General features: G+C 50.9%; 7 protein-coding genes across 7 annotated transcripts; 5 read left to right on the forward strand and 2 right to left on the reverse strand.

Moving 5' to 3' along the window:
• On the forward strand, window positions 1-512 carry BO85DRAFT_463224 (uncharacterized protein; the record flags this gene model as incomplete). The annotated part of the gene is made up of 2 exons (XM_025661909.1): window positions 1-206; window positions 296-512. 2 exons carry the CDS (start codon window positions 1-3, stop codon window positions 510-512), a joined length of 423 nt encoding a protein of 140 aa, XP_025511174.1.
• Window positions 513-554: 42 nt separating this feature from the next.
• Window positions 555-2,599, reverse strand: BO85DRAFT_453346 (phospholipase, PLC-D). Its single transcript, XM_025661030.1, has 7 exons — window positions 2,425-2,599; window positions 1,962-2,375; window positions 1,739-1,915; window positions 1,652-1,690; window positions 1,398-1,606; window positions 1,200-1,349; window positions 555-1,154 (listed from the first exon to the last, which is right to left on the reverse strand). Exons 1-7 carry the CDS (start codon window positions 2,521-2,523, stop codon window positions 839-841), a joined length of 1,404 nt encoding a protein of 467 aa, XP_025511175.1. The 5' UTR covers window positions 2,524-2,599; the 3' UTR covers window positions 555-838.
• Window positions 2,600-3,595: 996 nt separating this feature from the next.
• BO85DRAFT_481312 (VIT1/CCC1 transporter family protein) lies at window positions 3,596-5,142 on the forward strand. Its single transcript, XM_025663051.1, has 2 exons — window positions 3,596-4,358; window positions 4,426-5,142. Exons 1-2 carry the CDS (start codon window positions 3,994-3,996, stop codon window positions 4,952-4,954), a joined length of 894 nt encoding a protein of 297 aa, XP_025511176.1. The 5' UTR covers window positions 3,596-3,993; the 3' UTR covers window positions 4,955-5,142.
• Window positions 5,143-6,669: 1,527 nt separating this feature from the next.
• On the forward strand, window positions 6,670-7,533 carry BO85DRAFT_504956 (uncharacterized protein). The gene has a single exon (XM_025664314.1). It carries the CDS (start codon window positions 6,992-6,994, stop codon window positions 7,358-7,360), a length of 369 nt encoding a protein of 122 aa, XP_025511177.1. The 5' UTR covers window positions 6,670-6,991; the 3' UTR covers window positions 7,361-7,533.
• BO85DRAFT_453350 (uncharacterized protein) lies at window positions 7,325-7,924 on the forward strand. Its single transcript, XM_025661031.1, has one exon. The coding sequence runs from the start codon at window positions 7,416-7,418 to the stop codon at window positions 7,632-7,634; it is 219 nt and encodes a 72-aa protein (XP_025511178.1). The 5' UTR covers window positions 7,325-7,415; the 3' UTR covers window positions 7,635-7,924.
• Window positions 7,925-10,748: 2,824 nt separating this feature from the next.
• On the forward strand, window positions 10,749-12,862 carry BO85DRAFT_161439 (phosphatase PAP2 family protein). Its single transcript, XM_025654237.1, has 2 exons — window positions 10,749-11,552; window positions 11,630-12,862. Exons 1-2 carry the CDS (start codon window positions 11,131-11,133, stop codon window positions 12,525-12,527), a joined length of 1,320 nt encoding a protein of 439 aa, XP_025511179.1. The 5' UTR covers window positions 10,749-11,130; the 3' UTR covers window positions 12,528-12,862.
• Window positions 12,863-14,112: 1,250 nt separating this feature from the next.
• On the reverse strand, window positions 14,113-16,553 carry BO85DRAFT_406384 (phospholipid:diacylglycerol acyltransferase). Its single transcript, XM_025657330.1, has 3 exons — window positions 16,097-16,553; window positions 14,616-16,023; window positions 14,113-14,539 (listed from the first exon to the last, which is right to left on the reverse strand). Exons 1-3 carry the CDS (start codon window positions 16,409-16,411, stop codon window positions 14,394-14,396), a joined length of 1,869 nt encoding a protein of 622 aa, XP_025511180.1. The 5' UTR covers window positions 16,412-16,553; the 3' UTR covers window positions 14,113-14,393.
• Between the last annotated feature and the right edge of the window lie 288 nt (window positions 16,554-16,841).

A 16,841-nucleotide genomic window follows, 5' to 3' on the forward strand; every position in this document is an offset into this window, starting at 1 on the left:
ATGACCCGCCTCTACCCCCTCTTCATCCTCCTCTTCGTGCTCCTCATCCTAGGCACAATCTTCTACATCACCTACTCAATCATCCAAGATGTGAAGCGCAACACGCGATCCAAGATGGAGAAGAAAAACGTCACGTTCTCTCGGGATGGAGTCACTGTTGGTGTGAAGGAGTTGAAGGATGAGGATTATTTGGATCGGAGTCAGAGGTATAATATATATATCCCCTTTCCTCAATAATTATTTTGAATACTGTGTTTGTGGACAGAGGCTAATTTGATCTGGCGGGTGTGTATAGTATTCTGGTTAGCATGTGGAATCATACCTCCTTCCCTGCGTATAAGAGTCGACTGTGGGATATGACGAAGCCGACGAATTGGAATGAGAATGGCGCTGGGGGCAGCAGTGGTGATGACGGGTTGAGGGATCGGTTTTGGAGTGCGGCGGGGAAGGTTGGGGAGTGGGCTGGGTATCAGCAGGGTCAGGAGGGGGAGAGGGATAAGAAGGGGCAATGATGAGTTTGATGAACTTTGGGGGTTGGGGGTTATTTAATACTGGGGATTAGGGATTGGGGATTGGAGTTTTCTGGTGGGTTGGGTTTTCTTCTGCATGGGGTGCGTGCGGGTGGTATTATGCTCTGCTATGTGCATTCGTTGTTTAGCTATGCATTATGTGGCTATCTCCTTTTTTGCTCTACTTGCTGACGAGATACATGAATCAACGAATCGCATTGACTCGATTTTAAATCACTTTGCATATTTGCGTATTTGCATATGTGTATATGTGCATATTGCAGTCATCATAATGTTAGTCACAACTCATCCGTCTCATCATCATGAGTCTAATCGAGGTTCTCGTAATAGTCATAATCCTGGTTCAGCTTGTAGTATGGATCCGGCTTCGGCTCCCAGCTGCTGCCGTACCAGGTCGGCGTCGTCAATTTCTCCGGCGTGTCGTCGCGCTTCTCGCTCGAGAAGATGTACTCGAACGTCTTGGCCCATTGCACCCGGTTGTTCAGTCCCTCCAGACCCCACAGTTCCTGAAGGAAGTGCAGGAAGGAGGTGTGCGTGTACGCCGAGTTGTTGGCATACATGGTACCCTGGTCGTGGATCAGGTGGTTCGCCGGGATGTAGGGCGAGATGACGAATGACGGCACACTATGCCATTAGCTAAAGTCAGATATCTTATGACTGGATACTCACCGAACACCGAGACGAGTAAAGTCGTAGGTCACATTGTGGCCGTCAGACATGCCAGTGAAGGTGATGCCATCCTCGGGCTGGGGAACGTTGACCGGCGTGGGAACGTGGTCAGCAAAACCACCGTGCTCGTCAAAGTTGAGGATGATCAGACTGATATGTCAGTTGCTTAAGCTCAAAGTAACTTCTGCAGGCACTTACACGTTGTCCCAGTACTTGGACTTGCGCACTGCATCGTACAGATGCTTGATCAGCTGCTCACCCGAGGCCATGTTGCTAGTCGGGTGCATCGAGTCAATGGTGCAGCACTCGGGGTTATAGTAGGAGAACTGGGGCAGAGTTCCCTCCTCGAGATCGCGGTAGAACTGGTCGGAGTGAACCAGACGGTCCATCGCATTGTCTTGCACCCACTGCTCCTGTTAGAACTATACTGACGTGGAATCTGGCCTACTCACCTTGTACATGTAGGCATCGACAATGTCCGTCTCATAGTACTGTGTCACTTAGCCATTGCTCCGTTTCCAATGTGTCACATCGCTTACGTTCTTCCAGGTAATGTTCTTCTTGCTGAGAGCCTCGAAGATCGACGTCGCACAAGTCGTACCGGTGTAGTTGGCATACCATCCGGCGGACTGGTAGGTGTTGTCAACGAAACCGCAGGTCGATCCCGAAGTAGCGAACTGGCGGTTGGTGTTGGTCGGGCCAGGGTGTTCCGCGAACTGTCTGGTCAGTGTGCGCTTATCACCAACACAATTCGCAACTCACATAGCTGTCCCAGAAGGCAAAGTTCTTCGCAATCTCAATTAAAGTTGCCGTCTTCTTCTCATCATAAGCCTTGATGACGAAGCTAGACTCGCCCGGGCTGGCTGCGTATTTCTCCGACTGACGCTCAATAAAACCTCCCATGTTGGGAACATCGTCCTTGGTGGGGTACCACTTGCGGAAGATTTCATACGTGACGCCGGCGAAGTTGTGATCCGGATCGGTCAAGGGCACCTCGGTTTCGAATGGCGCAGCGCAGACATTGAGAGGTTCGTCCCAGACCGTCCAATTGGGATTGGTGTACTCGTTGCAGTAGGAAATGTTGCGCAAGTTGTCAATGTCGGGGTGGAAGTCCCAGTACCCGGCGATGTTGTCGAATGAGTGATTCTCCATCATCAGGTAGATGACATGTTTGATCTGTCCACGTCAGTGGCACTATCGTTTCTCGACAGGCAGCCGCACTCACATTGGAGCGAATGTGTCCCCATTGATCGCTATTGCGCTTGTGAGGGAGAGCGGAGGCCACAGTGGCCAGGACCGAGATAGCAGCCACGTTCAGCTTCATGTTGACTACTGCTCTGCAACCACTTTGTTTTGGAGAGACCTCTGAGCTTCAGAATCCCACCTCACCGACACCGGGGCTGACCGGTGAGATATTTATCTTCCTACCTTGCATGATGAAGGACGCAACCGGGCCTGGTCGGATGCATGGGGGTCTCCTTCGGCGCATGAGGGATCCACTGCGGCAGACATCTTGCGTTCACTAACCAGCTAGAAGCCAAAGAATGAGTCGCGATGCTCCGTAACTGCCAACCATGGTCCAATGGCACGCGAGATGGCCCATCCCACGTGGTAGGCGGACGGGCTGCTCGCGTGAGCCTTTGTGTTGCAAGCAAGGCAACACAAGAACATGCCAACTTCGGATGCACTCCGCAGTGGGATGAGGGGAAAGAATTGGAGCAACGAGCACAATTCGGACTATACAGCGGCGGAGGATGGTGATCAGCTGCTGGAATGATTGGTCATGAAGCAGTATATCGGAGATAGCTGCGTCGATTAAGCCGAAATAGGGAGGTGAAAGCGTCTCCGCTCACGCGAAGGACTTCCTGGAGAGGGGAGAAGAGGTGAACTCGGTGAAATCGGCGTCCTCCGGTGCATGCGATAGCAGACGATAGTAGACGATAGTCGATGCAAGCGGTGCATCGTGCTTCAGCCGTGCTTCTCGATTGCAGCTTAACTTGGCCGACTAATCGGGGCTGGACCGGACAGCCGATTGTACTAATCAGCCAGTCGAAGTGGAGTGTGATAGGGACAAAGAGTGTTGTATTAGGAAATAAGCATCCCTTATTGGACAGTCACCCTCAGCGGCGGAGACACCCACTGTGACACTAAGCCCAACGAGGCAAGGGCGCCTTCCCTTACCGGCCCAAGCTTCAGGGACTCCGCAGTGAAGTGGATCCCTGATTGCAGTATCCCGGCTGCCCCAACCAATCAGAGGCCCACGTGCCGCATTCACGCACCCCCGCGACTGCAGATGACTGAGAGGCCATCAGGCACGTTGTCGGTCAGCTTCTCTCCATAGGCAGATGATAAGCCTGGCTGGCTATCACCGGAGCACGAGATGCATCCTGGAGGGGGTCGCTTCATTGTGCTTTTCCCGTCCGCTTCCTGGTCTCTCTTCCTCGGTGAATGCAGCTCATTCATATGTAGTAGCCGACGCTCCCGTAGACCGACTGAATAATAAGAATCACTAAAACTTTCCTGGACCTGAGATCATGCTGATGTTGCTGCTGTGAACTATTTGCTGCAGCCCATAGGTCAATTGTCGCCCCGATCTAGCTGGTCTGAAAACTACTTCTTCACCCAGCAATCGTCCTCTTCAGCAGAAATCCCCGATTTTCAGGCTAGTCTTCTTGCTGCTGATTTAATCTGGTTGCCACTGTGTGACCTGCCAGTCCAGTAGCAAAGTTTCCTCCTCATCCTCTTCTTCAATTTTGGTTGAAACAACATTCGAAGTCCTGTCAATTCTGTCAACATGTCGATCTCTTCTCTTCGAGGCCTTCTTTCCAGTTACTCTCCCGTTTCAGAGGGATTCAGTCAACCTGATCTGGAAAAAGAGGTTCACGTTTCCCTTCGAAATGGTGACGACAGCGAGTCTTCCTCATCCCGGTCTGTCTGCCGGGAAAAAGCGGAGAAGAAGGAGTCCAAGATTGTTGACGGACGTATCGTCTCCGACGCTATTATCGGTCTCTCCGACGGCATGACGGTTCCTTTTGCTCTAACCGCAGGCTTATCTGCTCTGGGAGACACCAGGGTCGTGGTTTTTGGCGGCATGGCCGAACTCATTGCAGGAGCCATCTCCATGGGACTGGGAGGCTACTTGGGTGCAAAGAGCGAAGAGTGAGTATTCTTCAACTTTTTCCACGTAAGAGGAGGAAAGAAGCGGATAAAGCTAACCGGACTCCAGGGAGTCCTACCGCGCAACCCTGAAAGAAACGAAGCAAGAGATCCTGACTGACCCCGCTTCGGTGACCGAGACGATCTCCGATGTCTTTGCGCCCTATGATCTCCCCGCAGAGCTTGTGGGAGAGCTCACGCGACACCTCTCCTCATCCCCTAACCTCCCCTCCTTCCTCATGAATTTCCATCACACCGTCCAAGAACCCTCTGGCTCTCGTGCCTTCATCTGCGCCTTGACCATTGCACTGGGATACTTCATCGGTGGCTTCGTGCCACTCTTGCCCTACTTCTTCGTTGGGCCTCATGATGTACTCTCTGCTCTGCGCTGGTCAATCGCCACGATGGCCGTTGCTCTGTTTCTGTTCGGATACGGCAAGACATGCTTTGTGAGTGGATGGAAGGGATATCGGAACATCAGACGCGGCGTCATTGGCGGCTTGCAGATGGTTCTAGTCGGAGGTGTTGCAGCAGGCTCTGCAATGGGGCTGGTGAAGGGATTCCAGATGCTGGCAGACTCTCATGGGCATGAGCATTAGCCAAGCACGATGGCCGGTTCGATTCACGACATGATTGTTAAAAATGGCGTTTTTGGCGGGATGACCAGAGCTCAAAATGGTATTATCTTCGGCGTTGTTAGGGTCATTATTCGGGACATGTACATAGATCTATTAAATCAAGGGATGGTTTCAGATAAGTTGATAGTACATCGAATCTCTCGAATACTACATCAGCCCACACAACCATTAGAGCAAATCTTCCCAGAATCGTCAGCCCTGCAAACGTCCCCCCAAGCAAGGCACCCACAACCATTCACTGCAACCTCAGGCAGTTACATCCTCCCTCCAACCTGAGGCAACATCATACCCCATCCATCACCACACCTCTTACTTGTTCATGATCGATAAACCAGCATTCCAAAAATACCCTCGCAACATACTAGCAGTACTACCTGGTATCTCCCTCTCCCATTACCAACATTTACTGAATACATACATACTCTACAACATACAATACCAATTATACTAGGCACCACCAATTCAATCATTCTTCCCCATATCTCTCACAAAGACCTGATACTATATATAACCACTATACATACAGTAGTCCCTTATACCCCCAAATATAGATCCATCACTGCAACTAGTAAGCGAGCAAGCGTTAAACAAGCAAACAGAACACAGAACAAAGCAAACAATGCCACCTAGAATCGACTAGACGCTGGTACCTAGCACCTCCCCCAATTAGTAGTAGTGGCAGTGACACCGGTCTACTAAAGAGTAAGCAGTGGCTGTGCCTGCATTCCCCAGATCAAAGCAGATCGACAACATTCATCCAGTCATCTGCTACGTAGGAACTCCGTACCTTGATCTGCACTGCGACTCGGCATAGCCCAGCCAGGCTGGCAGGTTGGCAGATCACTATCCATCGAGAAGTAGAAAAAAAAGTATACAAGTATAACCGAGAAAAAATAAAAAGAGAGATAAAAGTAATACAAAGAAAGGCTAAAGGCCGGTAAGGCTCAAGGGTGCACTGGCATTCCAATCCTCGTCGATCGGATCAATTGGGCTGAAACAACATGCCGGTTCTCAACTACTACGTACTCCGTTTCCCCACCGTTAGCCACGCTTTGGCTTGATTTTTCTCCCCGGTGAGAACTTAGAAGCATTCCATTTTATCTACTGTTCCTTCGGGAGTACAGTAGGTATGTTTCATCGTTTCGCGGGTTGAAAGGGGTGGAATGGGGGGGAGGGAAGAGGGAGCATGGCTTTGAGCCGCATTGTGGAGTAAATATCTACGAGGTATCCTGGGTTGTACAATTAGTTGTACCTGGGATGGTTTAGATAGAATGTTTGCAGATGTTGAGAACTCATGAATGAGTGAAGCCTTGTGGGTGGGTTGATGATGTGGGTAAGTAAATCCATCAGGCTGTTACAAAGCCCAGTGCCAGTGCACCGCAGCGCAAGGCAGTGCTAGTGTTGACATTGTGTCGTGATTGGCTTGCTAAGTATACTTTACTACTAAGTAACTACTTATGTATGTACTGTGATAGTAGATGGAGTTACCTACCTTGGTAGTGTAGATCTTCCGGCGAGAGAGAGAGAGAATCAACTACTCCGTAGTGGTAGTCTATAATAAACACAGTATACTATTGCTGCGTATCACCTGTAATTTATCCATCCATTAGGGAAAGCAATACCCGACCAGACACCACTGTATATCCTGGAGGCGATCCAAGAGTTAATTTGACCACCGGACGAGTGGCATGCGGGCAGCAACTGAAATGATTTAAACAACGAACATCATAGCGGAACGGCATGCGGCATGACCTCATTGCCCGGACCACCCTGCAGATGAAGTGGCTGTCTGATTCGTGCCATCGGATGGCACGAGCAAAAGAAGAAAAAAACAGCTTGAACATCAGGTGATCCTATGGGGCTGGGCTCCTGCAGCTGCCGACCGGGCGGCGGTCAACGAAAAAAAAAAACCCCATCCTGAGTTTGGTTTGAGAGAAGTAAAGGAAGAAATGATAGAAAGTAATGCTGTATTGTTGTATGTAAGTAAAATGGGTATGTATGTACGGATCCTTACTTGCACTCCAAACGAATGCAAGGCTCACTCACTCACTCAACTCACTGCTCGTTCCTGATGTCAGATCGATATCCATCAATAATGTGGGAGACATTCGAGAAGCTCGGATTACAAGGAAAAGAAAACCAGATTTCGAGTCAATTGTGGCTGATGGGCTGGAACTCCGCCCACGGTTGTCTCGGCTTTCCATGATGTACTATGATGTATACGACGTTGAACCCCATGTTTTCTGCCCTCGGAAACCGAATGTCCATGATGCAACAAGAAGCGAAGCGGGGACAAATGCTTCTGTTACTTTCTTGCTTGCTTCGAGACATCGAAGGTTAGCTGTCACCTCCTCCAATCCGTTGTAGGGTACCCCCCCTATGCATCCCTGACGTTGAATATCTCAACCAAATTGAAGTAGTGATGATGATGATCTTTCTGGTCCAAGCCACGGCTCGGCGTCGGGCGGTGGTCGCGTTGTGTTGGCCCAAGCTTATGCCGATCCACTCACGGCCAGGCAACCGTCAACTCTCAGCCATCACAGCAAGTCCGAATACGAGCTTGCTGTCGAGAAATATCCCTGGATTTAGGGGAGGGAGAAAAAAGGGTTTCTTTTCTGTTTCAATATCGGACCCTTTCTGATAGTTAATTTGTAAGAATAGATGAGACACGTTCACTGCCCCCTCTAGTAGTATTACTATTATCCTATTGTTCTCGCATCCTTTTCTGATTCGCAAGGTATACCTCCATTCTGGGGTTGCTTGCTGCCTATGCGGCTGGAATTAGACTGCGGCATTCCTTCGTCCTTTAATCTTAGCTCACCATTAATCCCAGCAACGAATCTATCAAGGTAACTATCGAAAAGCACTGCCCGGTGTGCGACGTAAGAAGAAGGTGTGCTCTCTGAGCCTCCGAAATGAAGCTGGACCCGTGCCCTCGTAAAGTGTTCCCAATATGTATCTATCTTGTTACCGAAATAAAAATCACCTGACGCTGAATCAGCGGAATTCAAACGATGCAAGAAGTAACATACTGAGGTAAGTAAAGTAACCAAAGTAATTAACGCGGCCACGACCACGATGGAGATTGTCATCAAAGTAAATTGGGGCGAAAACTAACTCATGACGCCGCATTCTGAAACCATACCTTCATTCAGCGCTGTGCTCCCCCAACGCATTATATTACTATATCTTACTTCTTACACAGATAGACAACTCAATAATGAAGCTGCCAGAAATCATCACAGTTGAAGTGAAGCGCCGGCGTCCACCCTCCCCGCATCATCACGATGGATGCAGTAATCTGCCGTGTGCCATGGTCAGCTGCCACTTAGATCCCCAGACTTCCAAACTAACTACTGCAGAGAGTTTCACACCAAGAAAAAGCCTACCAGTGAGTGTGATGTTTTTTACTCTCTTCTTTACTCGGATGTGAACTGATCATCTCTGCCCGGCGCGGCTTGCCGTGATCTTCCCACCCCATCTCGAGGTATTCCAACTATGGTATGGAGCCCGCGTACCATACGTATGGTATGCCAACAATACCATACCAGACGGTAATGGGTGTCCCGGCGCTTCCAGCTTTCTTTCTACTCGTGTGCCCAATACAACATAATTCCCTACTAGACTGCTGCTTAGACTCCCATAGACTTGCGCATCATTGCCTATCCTTGACCCTGAAAATGTCATGTCCCCTATAACTAATAGTTTAGTGACTTTAGTTAGCTAGAACACGGAGGTTTAATTATTCATCGTCGATGTCTGTGTCCCCTTAAGCTAGCACCTTAGTTATTAGGTAACTATGGAGCAAGTAACTGTCTCTACTATGTAGGTACTACTAGGTAGTAATTTAGCGGATGACGGAGGGGGAGGCGCATGCGTGGTCCCTCTCATCAACGCGCGCTTTTTTCTTACAGCAGCAGCAGCAGCAGCAGTGCGTGCCTCGAGAGCGTTAGATCGGGCATATGACAGGCGCAGGCTGTTTCGTGTTGAAAGAAAGATGGCTGGTTGAGCGACTAGCCCTGTTAGACTTTTGTGCAGGACGGAGGGGGCGCGCCACTGGACAATCCCTCAACAAAAAGCACCTGTTGGCTGATCACTGTATAGCTAGTCTAGATAGCAAATATCAGGTCGGGCTGGGCACGCGGCTATCGTCCGAGCTGCTTGACCCAGTCATGGGTCGTACGGTCCTGTCTATCCGTCTGAGCTCCATCGCCGCTAGCTACTCTGTTTGGACAAAGGTCAAGATTCGAATTTTCGAGTCTTCTGAGCCCAGACTACTAGCTAGTACTATCTACTTATGAAGCAAAGCGGGATCCGGAAGTTTAGATTACCGATTGATATCCGGGGGAGGAATGGGCTCTTGCCAACACCCTCCGATTGTTCGAAAGTGGAATTCACACGGCAATCCCGGCACATGGACTCCGTATAAGCCTTGCCAGCCGGTCAGCCAGCTAGCTAGACAGGTACGAAAACCCACACCAGCAACATGGCATCGTGTCGATGCCGGGTCCGATCGTGCCCCAGCTTCCGCAGGGTAAGAAGGAGGAGATTTGATAATGCGCATAATGCGCAGGATGATATTGTGACCAACCAGACTATTCAGGGACAGCGGGTCTTGGCTGCAGGGTAATCGGTGATTTCTTTGGTCGGATGCTGCTGACTGTGAGACCGTTGTGGGTTAAGCGAAATTGGTTCTGGAGATCCACTGCTTCCAATTGGCTGCGGATGGCTTGCGGGTGGAGCTTCCAAGACCAATCATCAGGGGCAGTCCGGAATCCCATGAAATGAGCGTCCGGAAGTTTGGCTGGGATGGTCTGAATTGGGCGTCTCGCTGAGTGATATTTTTCATTGTTTATTTGGATTTTGAGGTTTGCTTATTCCATTCCCCTCGAGACTCCTGCCCCCTCTCTTCACTATCTTAATTATATTAATGTGATGTGTAAGATTCATTTGGAACCTGCGTGTCACCAGCGAGCGTGTCTCATAGGTCACTCCTTGCGGAGAAGATTTATGTCTTGTGTCTCCGGCTACTCGGTGTCAGCCAAAATCCGTAGTAGTAACTACTAGCCTGCATGTTCCGTAGTATATCCCGACTTCTCCGAGAGCTGCTGTTTGGATCCGTTTACATTACATTATGCCTTGTCAGGCAGAACAAGACAAGTCTCATGCTTGTTTGTACCCATCTTTTTCGATTTTTAGCCTCACCCGCAGTTCGGTTGTAGCGGACTCCGTTGCCCGACCATGAAGAAAATTTCTGCAATATGAAAAAGGTTGGACCTTGGTTCTCTCAGGCACCTCGGATCTGCCTGTCCAGCGCACCGAGGCACCACCGATGCGAGCTAGAGCCAACAGGGGAAGGCCTCCTTTTCCCATGACTAAAAGCGGGCTAGTGGCTTTACCCGGACGACCCTGATTAGGGATAGCAGTGACGACATGATACGGGGCCAAACCGGTAATACGAGTACGACTTCCCAGTCAGGCCCCGTAAGCCCCCGTACCCGTCGCCGTCCGCCCCGTCGTCTGTCTTGCTGATCGAGAACCTGCAAAATCCTCATATCCCATCCATTGTTCCCTTCTTCTCTTCCTCTTTCTCTTCCGTTTCTTCTTTTCTTTTCCTTCCATTCCTCCCGCCTATACTTCCGCTCCTCCTCCTCCTCTTTCTCCCCAATCTCTCTTCCTTCGTCGACCCTCCGGCTCCGTGGCCATTTGCGCCCCTCGCAAACACGTCTCCCTCGTTCTTGGTTTCCTCTCTCGCCCTTACTGTCCGCCTTGCGTCAGAGTAACCCTTGCAACGTGACCGTCCCCGAATATCCTCGTTTGGCCGCTGGAGACCGGAGCCTGCGCTTCCACTTCATTACTGGATCCCTCCAATCTGGTATTTCTCCGCCTTCACCAAACGCCTGTCGGGCCTTGAGCCAGCCAGCGATCGAAACGTTTTGTTCCAGGCGCCGCCCCTTTCAGCTTCTGTCACGTTGACGCCCCGAATCCCCCTTTCCGCCGACTCCGCCGGGCGCTTCCTTTGACCATCTCGAACCTCAAGACTGGCGACATTCTTCCCTTCAGCTACGCCTAAAGTGCTGGGATTTCCTGACTATCGAAGATTCCACGGGGGTTTCCAGACGTGACTAGCCGCCGAGATGAATTCCACCCTTCCTTCTTGGAAGGACCGCACGCAGAATCAGTTCGGCAAGCTTCAGATCCAGGTACCATGGCGGTCGATCCAGCTCCTCGTCCCGCATCGCATGCGACGGAAGATTCGCTCCAAGCTTCGCAGCAGGCTTTCTCCGACATCTTCGATATCGTCTCTGCAAACGTCCTTTTCGCCCATGGATACGCTCCGATCACTGCAGAGCCATCGTTGGACGCTATATGACTTTCAATACTTGCTCCTGCTGATCCTTCTGATCTTCTCCCTGAGTGTGATGGGATCTCCTGGGCCTTTGGGGAAGACGGCGATGTTTACCCTACTTCTCCTTTCTCTCCTACTCCCGATTACACGCCAATTCTTCTTGCCGTTCCTTCCAATTGCGGGGTGGCTGATCTTCTTCTACGCCTGCCAGTAAGTCAACCACCCTTTCAGATCGCAGTATGCCGGAGTGTTGAGAGAAACTTGGGAACTGACGCTGTCTGAAATAGATTCGTTCCAAGCGATTGGCGCCCGGCTATCTGGGTCCGCGTGCTTCCGGCCCTGGAAAACATCCTCTACGGAGCGAACATCAGCAACATTCTGTCTGCTCATCAGAACGTTGTCTTGGACGTGCTGGCGTGGCTGCCTTATGGCATTTGTCACTATGGCGCGCCATTTGTCTGCTCGCTCATCATGTTCATTTTCGGTCCTCCTGGCACGACTCCCCTCTTTGCACGGACGTTCGGTTACATCAGCATGACTGCTGTCGCCATCCAGCTGTTTTTCCCCTGCTCGCCTCCGTGGTACGAGAACCTTTACGGGCTGGCACCGGCCGACTACTCCATGCCGGGTAACCCCGCGGGTCTTGCTCGCATCGACAAGCTTTTCGGAATCGACCTGTACACCTCGGGCTTCAGGCAGTCCCCTGTCGTGTTCGGTGCTTTCCCCTCTCTGCACGCTGCGGACTCGACTCTGGCCGCTTTGTTCATGAGCCATGTCTTCCCGCGGCTGAAGCCCTTGTTCGTGACTTACACCCTGTGGATGTGGTGGGCAACCATGTACCTGTCGCACCACTATGCAGTGGATTTGGTCGGTGGTGGCCTCCTGGCTACGGTTGCATTCTACTTCGCCAAGACCCGATTCCTCCCGCGCGTCCAGAGCGACAAGACTTTCCGCTGGGACTATGACTACGTGGAGATCGGAGACTCTGCTCGCGAATATGGCTACGACTTGGCTGCCTACGACGGCGACTTCAACCTTGACAGCGATGAGTGGACGGTTGGATCGTCATCCTCCATCTCTTCTGGCTCCCTGAGCCCGGTGGACGACCACTACACCTGGGAAGGAGAGTCTTTGGCGTCGCCCATCGCCGATGTCGAGTCTGGCAGACATATGCTCAGTGCTTAAGCCAGTCGACCGCCATTTTGCACCCACCTCCCTGCATATAAAGCATCCACTTCTTGCATCTATTTACGAACGGCGTTAGTACATTTGACGACATGCTGGGTTTATTGCATTGAGCCGATTTCGACACATAATATCTTTAATACCGCTTTTTATTTCGCAGACCAGGTCGGATAGTTTCGATTTTCCGTTTTGGATTGGTCACCCTGGATACTGCTATGTTTTATTTCTTCGTCTTGACCTAACTGTACATCATACCGCACACTTTTCTGGGCTGCGTTGCCGCATGATTCTGCAGCCCGACCTCCTCGAAGCTCCGTCGATAATATTAATACCGAAGGCTTAGTGTTGCACAGCACCGCGTCCCATCCGGTCGTGCAACCCCTGATGCCCTCGTTGGAGACATTCGCTTTCTACATCTCGCCTGGACAAACCAGGACGACCACACTCGTTTACTTCCTACTTTAGTCTTTCGCTTTTCACCAGCTGGTCGAGCTTTTTACCTTCATCTTCTTTTGCTCGGCCAGGTACATATTTTATCTTCGTGTCGATCGCTCACACCACTGGCGCCTGGGATTGGGAACTCAATGAAGAAAAAGTTGATTGAGGCGCCCAACTTGCTTGCACCTCATTCGCTGTGCTTTCAAGGGATTCAATGCTTTTTTTATTTTAATGACCATTGCATTGGCATATAGACAGAGGGGTTATGATGAACCTTTGTATTACGGTCTCGTTTGCGCACCAGAGACTTTTATTGTTTGTTATACGGAGGGCCGTGCTCACACGGGCTGCTCATTCTCCGCAAAGGGGAACGAAGCCGCAATGAAGCCCGACGCACGCACCCACGAGGAAGGGGACGCGGGAATATAGATGTTGACGGAGGCATCTTTCCCGAACAACACGTGTGCCTGGATTTTGTTGATTCGCTTTGCTATGGAAACACGTCACCCACCCCATCATATCCTACACCTTTTAATTAATTCCGTTCGCACGGGACTACTCTACCTCCTGTGTCCCCTAAGTTGTGTGGTTTTCTGGTATCAATCGATGCAAGAGAACCATTTCTCTACTTTACTGCCCGCTCGCTCCTATGACCTAATTCATTAATAGCTGCGGCTGCGTGTGACGGGATAAGGGAAGGGGTGGTTTGATTGGATGGGCGAAAGTATCCATTAGCAAGACCTATTCTTAATTATAATCAGGTAGCGTAATGATTTATGAATGCTTGTATCATATATGTTTTATTCTATTTTCCTCTTTGTTTCTACTGTATACATTTCAAGTCTCTTAAGGAACTTCTTGAATGACTACTATGCTATGCTCCTATTGGAAGTATTTGCCCTTTTTTTCTTTTTTTTCTTCAGTCTAGCCGTATGTAGCTTAGAAGTAAACCACTATATTAAATTACTATCTTATCTGTCTATACCATGTTCTTGCGATAAAGATAAATTCGAGATCAGATCACATGCAAGATTGATTGATTGATTAATGTATCCCACGCAGAATTAACCATACAACCTAGTCACTCCACAAGACACAAGGGAATAAATAATGTTTATTAATATCATAAACAACCTCCCCAGATAAGACAGATTACAACTCAACCCCTGTCAAAACAAATAAAAGATACACAGGTTGACAGTCATAAGATTCACAAATCTATCTATCTATAATGAACATAGCATACCCCACCACCACCACTATCTCACACATATAACATAGGTATATAGTATCGTATAGTGTAGTATAGTATAGTAGGTACTATGTAATAATAGGTATGTAATCCCCGATAAAGTCAAGGAAAGACAAGAAGAAGAAAGAAAAAAAAAAAAAACGCCCTCTACTCACATTACAATACATCTATCTCATTCATTCATCATCAAAAACCTGTACCCGATCCGCGTACTCCTTAATCCGCGAGACGAACGTCTCTTCGATCTGGTCTCCTTGGCCGCCTGCTACGCGGAGAATGAGGTCATTGAGGGATGCGCGGCCGAGGATGTCGACGTGGTCGCCTATATACTCTCTCATATCAGAAAATAATTCTCCGGAAGGGTGGAAAGGGAGATGCTAAGGGGGGTTGGGGCATACCTGTATTCGGACCACCACGGGGCGAGAAGCGATCCGGTTCATGCGGCATCTCAAAGACCTTGACTTGTACCCCGGCAGGGTTGTACCGTTTCATGCGCCAGCCCTTGGCGCACATGTAGCCCGTGCTCAGGAGATTGACGGTGCCGTCGCCCTCGCCCATGAGGACGCCGTGATCGACGCCGTCGTTGTTGGTTACTGTCGTGTCGATGCTGACGTTTAGATTGACCAGGGGGTCACGTTCTTCCTGGTAGTAGTAGCTCCGCTCGGTGGGTTTTCCGACGCCGTAGAAGCAGTAGATTTTGAGGTCCGGGGCGAGCGGGAGCCGGGCTTCGAGGGGGTTGAGCCATGTGCGGGGGTTGTTTTCGTTCTCTTCGACTTCGCGGGCTGTGTGAGCCACGCCGTGGGAGTAGCTGCTGAGCACCTGGTCGCGGTACCAGGACTCGGATTCGTCGAAGAGGTAGTTGAGACTTTCGGTGACGGTCATGTTCTTGCTGGTGTGGGAGGAGTTGGTTTCACGGAAGTTGAGCACGGTGCCGAAGGACTGGGACTGGTCGGGCAGGTCATCCGGGGCCCAGGTTGCGTTGCCCCAGACGGCTTCGCCGCCCTTGGGAAGCATGCTGCTGATGCCGGGCATGGCGCGGAAGATCTCGGCGCGTTCTTCCTTGGAGAGGAACTTTTCGAGCCCGTAGACGGCGAAGGCGTTGAGTTGGGCGGTGTCGCGCATCTCGCCGGAGAGGACGGCCGTTAGGCCCTTCACGGCGCCCAGCATGCATCCGCTGATGTTGATCCAGTTGGCGATGTGGTTGTTGACCCAGTCGCGGCCGCCGGCGCCGTGGTCCGGGTGCTCGACCCATTTGAGGAAGTACAGGACCACCTGTGAGCCCATGCTGTGTGACGCGAGGGTGACTTTTTCGCCGCCGACCTGGACGGCGGTCTCAATGTAGGATTTCAGTCGGCTGAAGTACTGGTCGCGACGCTCGAGGTTGGGATACGAGAGGCGCCAGTCGTAGGCGGCGGTGAAGGCGTTGGTCGGGTCGTAGCCTATGGTTGCGAGGTTCTCGAGGATCTTGTTCCAGATCCAGTAGCCGGTGATGAAGAAGTCGGTAGCATCAAAGCCCTGCGCGGCGCGGAGCTTGATGCCGGGGGGATCCAGGCCGGTTTCCTTGTCTAGCATGATGTGGTTCTTCCATTCGGTCTTGTCGAGGACCAGTGCGCGCATCATACTCCAACTACCCCAGAGTCTGCGACGGAAGTACTGGCGGGAGTTTGCGTCGGTGCCCCAGCTCTCGAGGCCGGTCGAGATGACGCCGGGGATCATGACAATGGGGTGTTTGGCGTGAACGCCTTCGGCTTGGAGGTGCAGACCGACGGAGAAGGAGTCGTAGTTGACGGTGTCGCGTTCATGTTGCTGCGCGGGGTGTCAGTATACGGGTGTGTCCTATTGATATATCCAAGTCGTTTCATGAGCAATTGGGTCGTACCGTGAATTCCCTGACATCCGAGAGCAATCCCTGAGGCATAACATCCATCAACGACTCCAAGTTCAGATCCATTATGCTATCCAGACTAATCACATCCTGCTGGTTGGCGAAGAGGACGGCCACGAGGACACCAAACAAGCCACCCAGGACGAAGATAAGACCATTGCGCCGTTTACTCCGAGGTTTGGTGACGAACGACTCTCCTTTGGGTTTCTTCTGCGCCGACGCAGTCGAGTCGGGGATGTCGCGGGAGTCGGACGGGGACGGCGATGCGGACGCACCGTCCTTGTCCTTGGCCACACGACGGCGGAGCATGCTGTACTTAGACGACGGAAATCATGTAAGAAGCCGGGAAAGCAAAGAGAAGAAGGAGTTCACGTCAAAGCAGAATCATAAGAGAAAGGAGAAAAAAAAGAAGGTTTGAGCCAAAAATAACCGAGTTTGACATGAAGAAAACCGAATCCGTCCCAATTCAGGCACCGCCGGAAAATCACATGTGCGGGACGTCATCACCTTTTTATTCTCGGCTTCCCTTTTCTCTCCGCCATTCATGCCCTGCTCTCTCTCTTCTGAATCGAGTCCTTCATCCTCTCCACAATGACTTCCAATTCTTCTACTACAGATGCTACCACCACTCCCACAACAACAAATAATACCACTACTGCCACCACCACCACCACCACCACCACCACTACTCCCCTCCGCTATATCCGTTACAATGCCGCCCACGAAGACACCTACGTCC

The sequence above is a fragment of the Aspergillus piperis genome, assembly GCF_003184755.1.
Source record: "Aspergillus piperis CBS 112811 unplaced genomic scaffold BO85scaffold_25, whole genome shotgun sequence".
Classification (NCBI taxonomy): domain Eukaryota; kingdom Fungi; phylum Ascomycota; class Eurotiomycetes; order Eurotiales; family Aspergillaceae; genus Aspergillus; species Aspergillus piperis.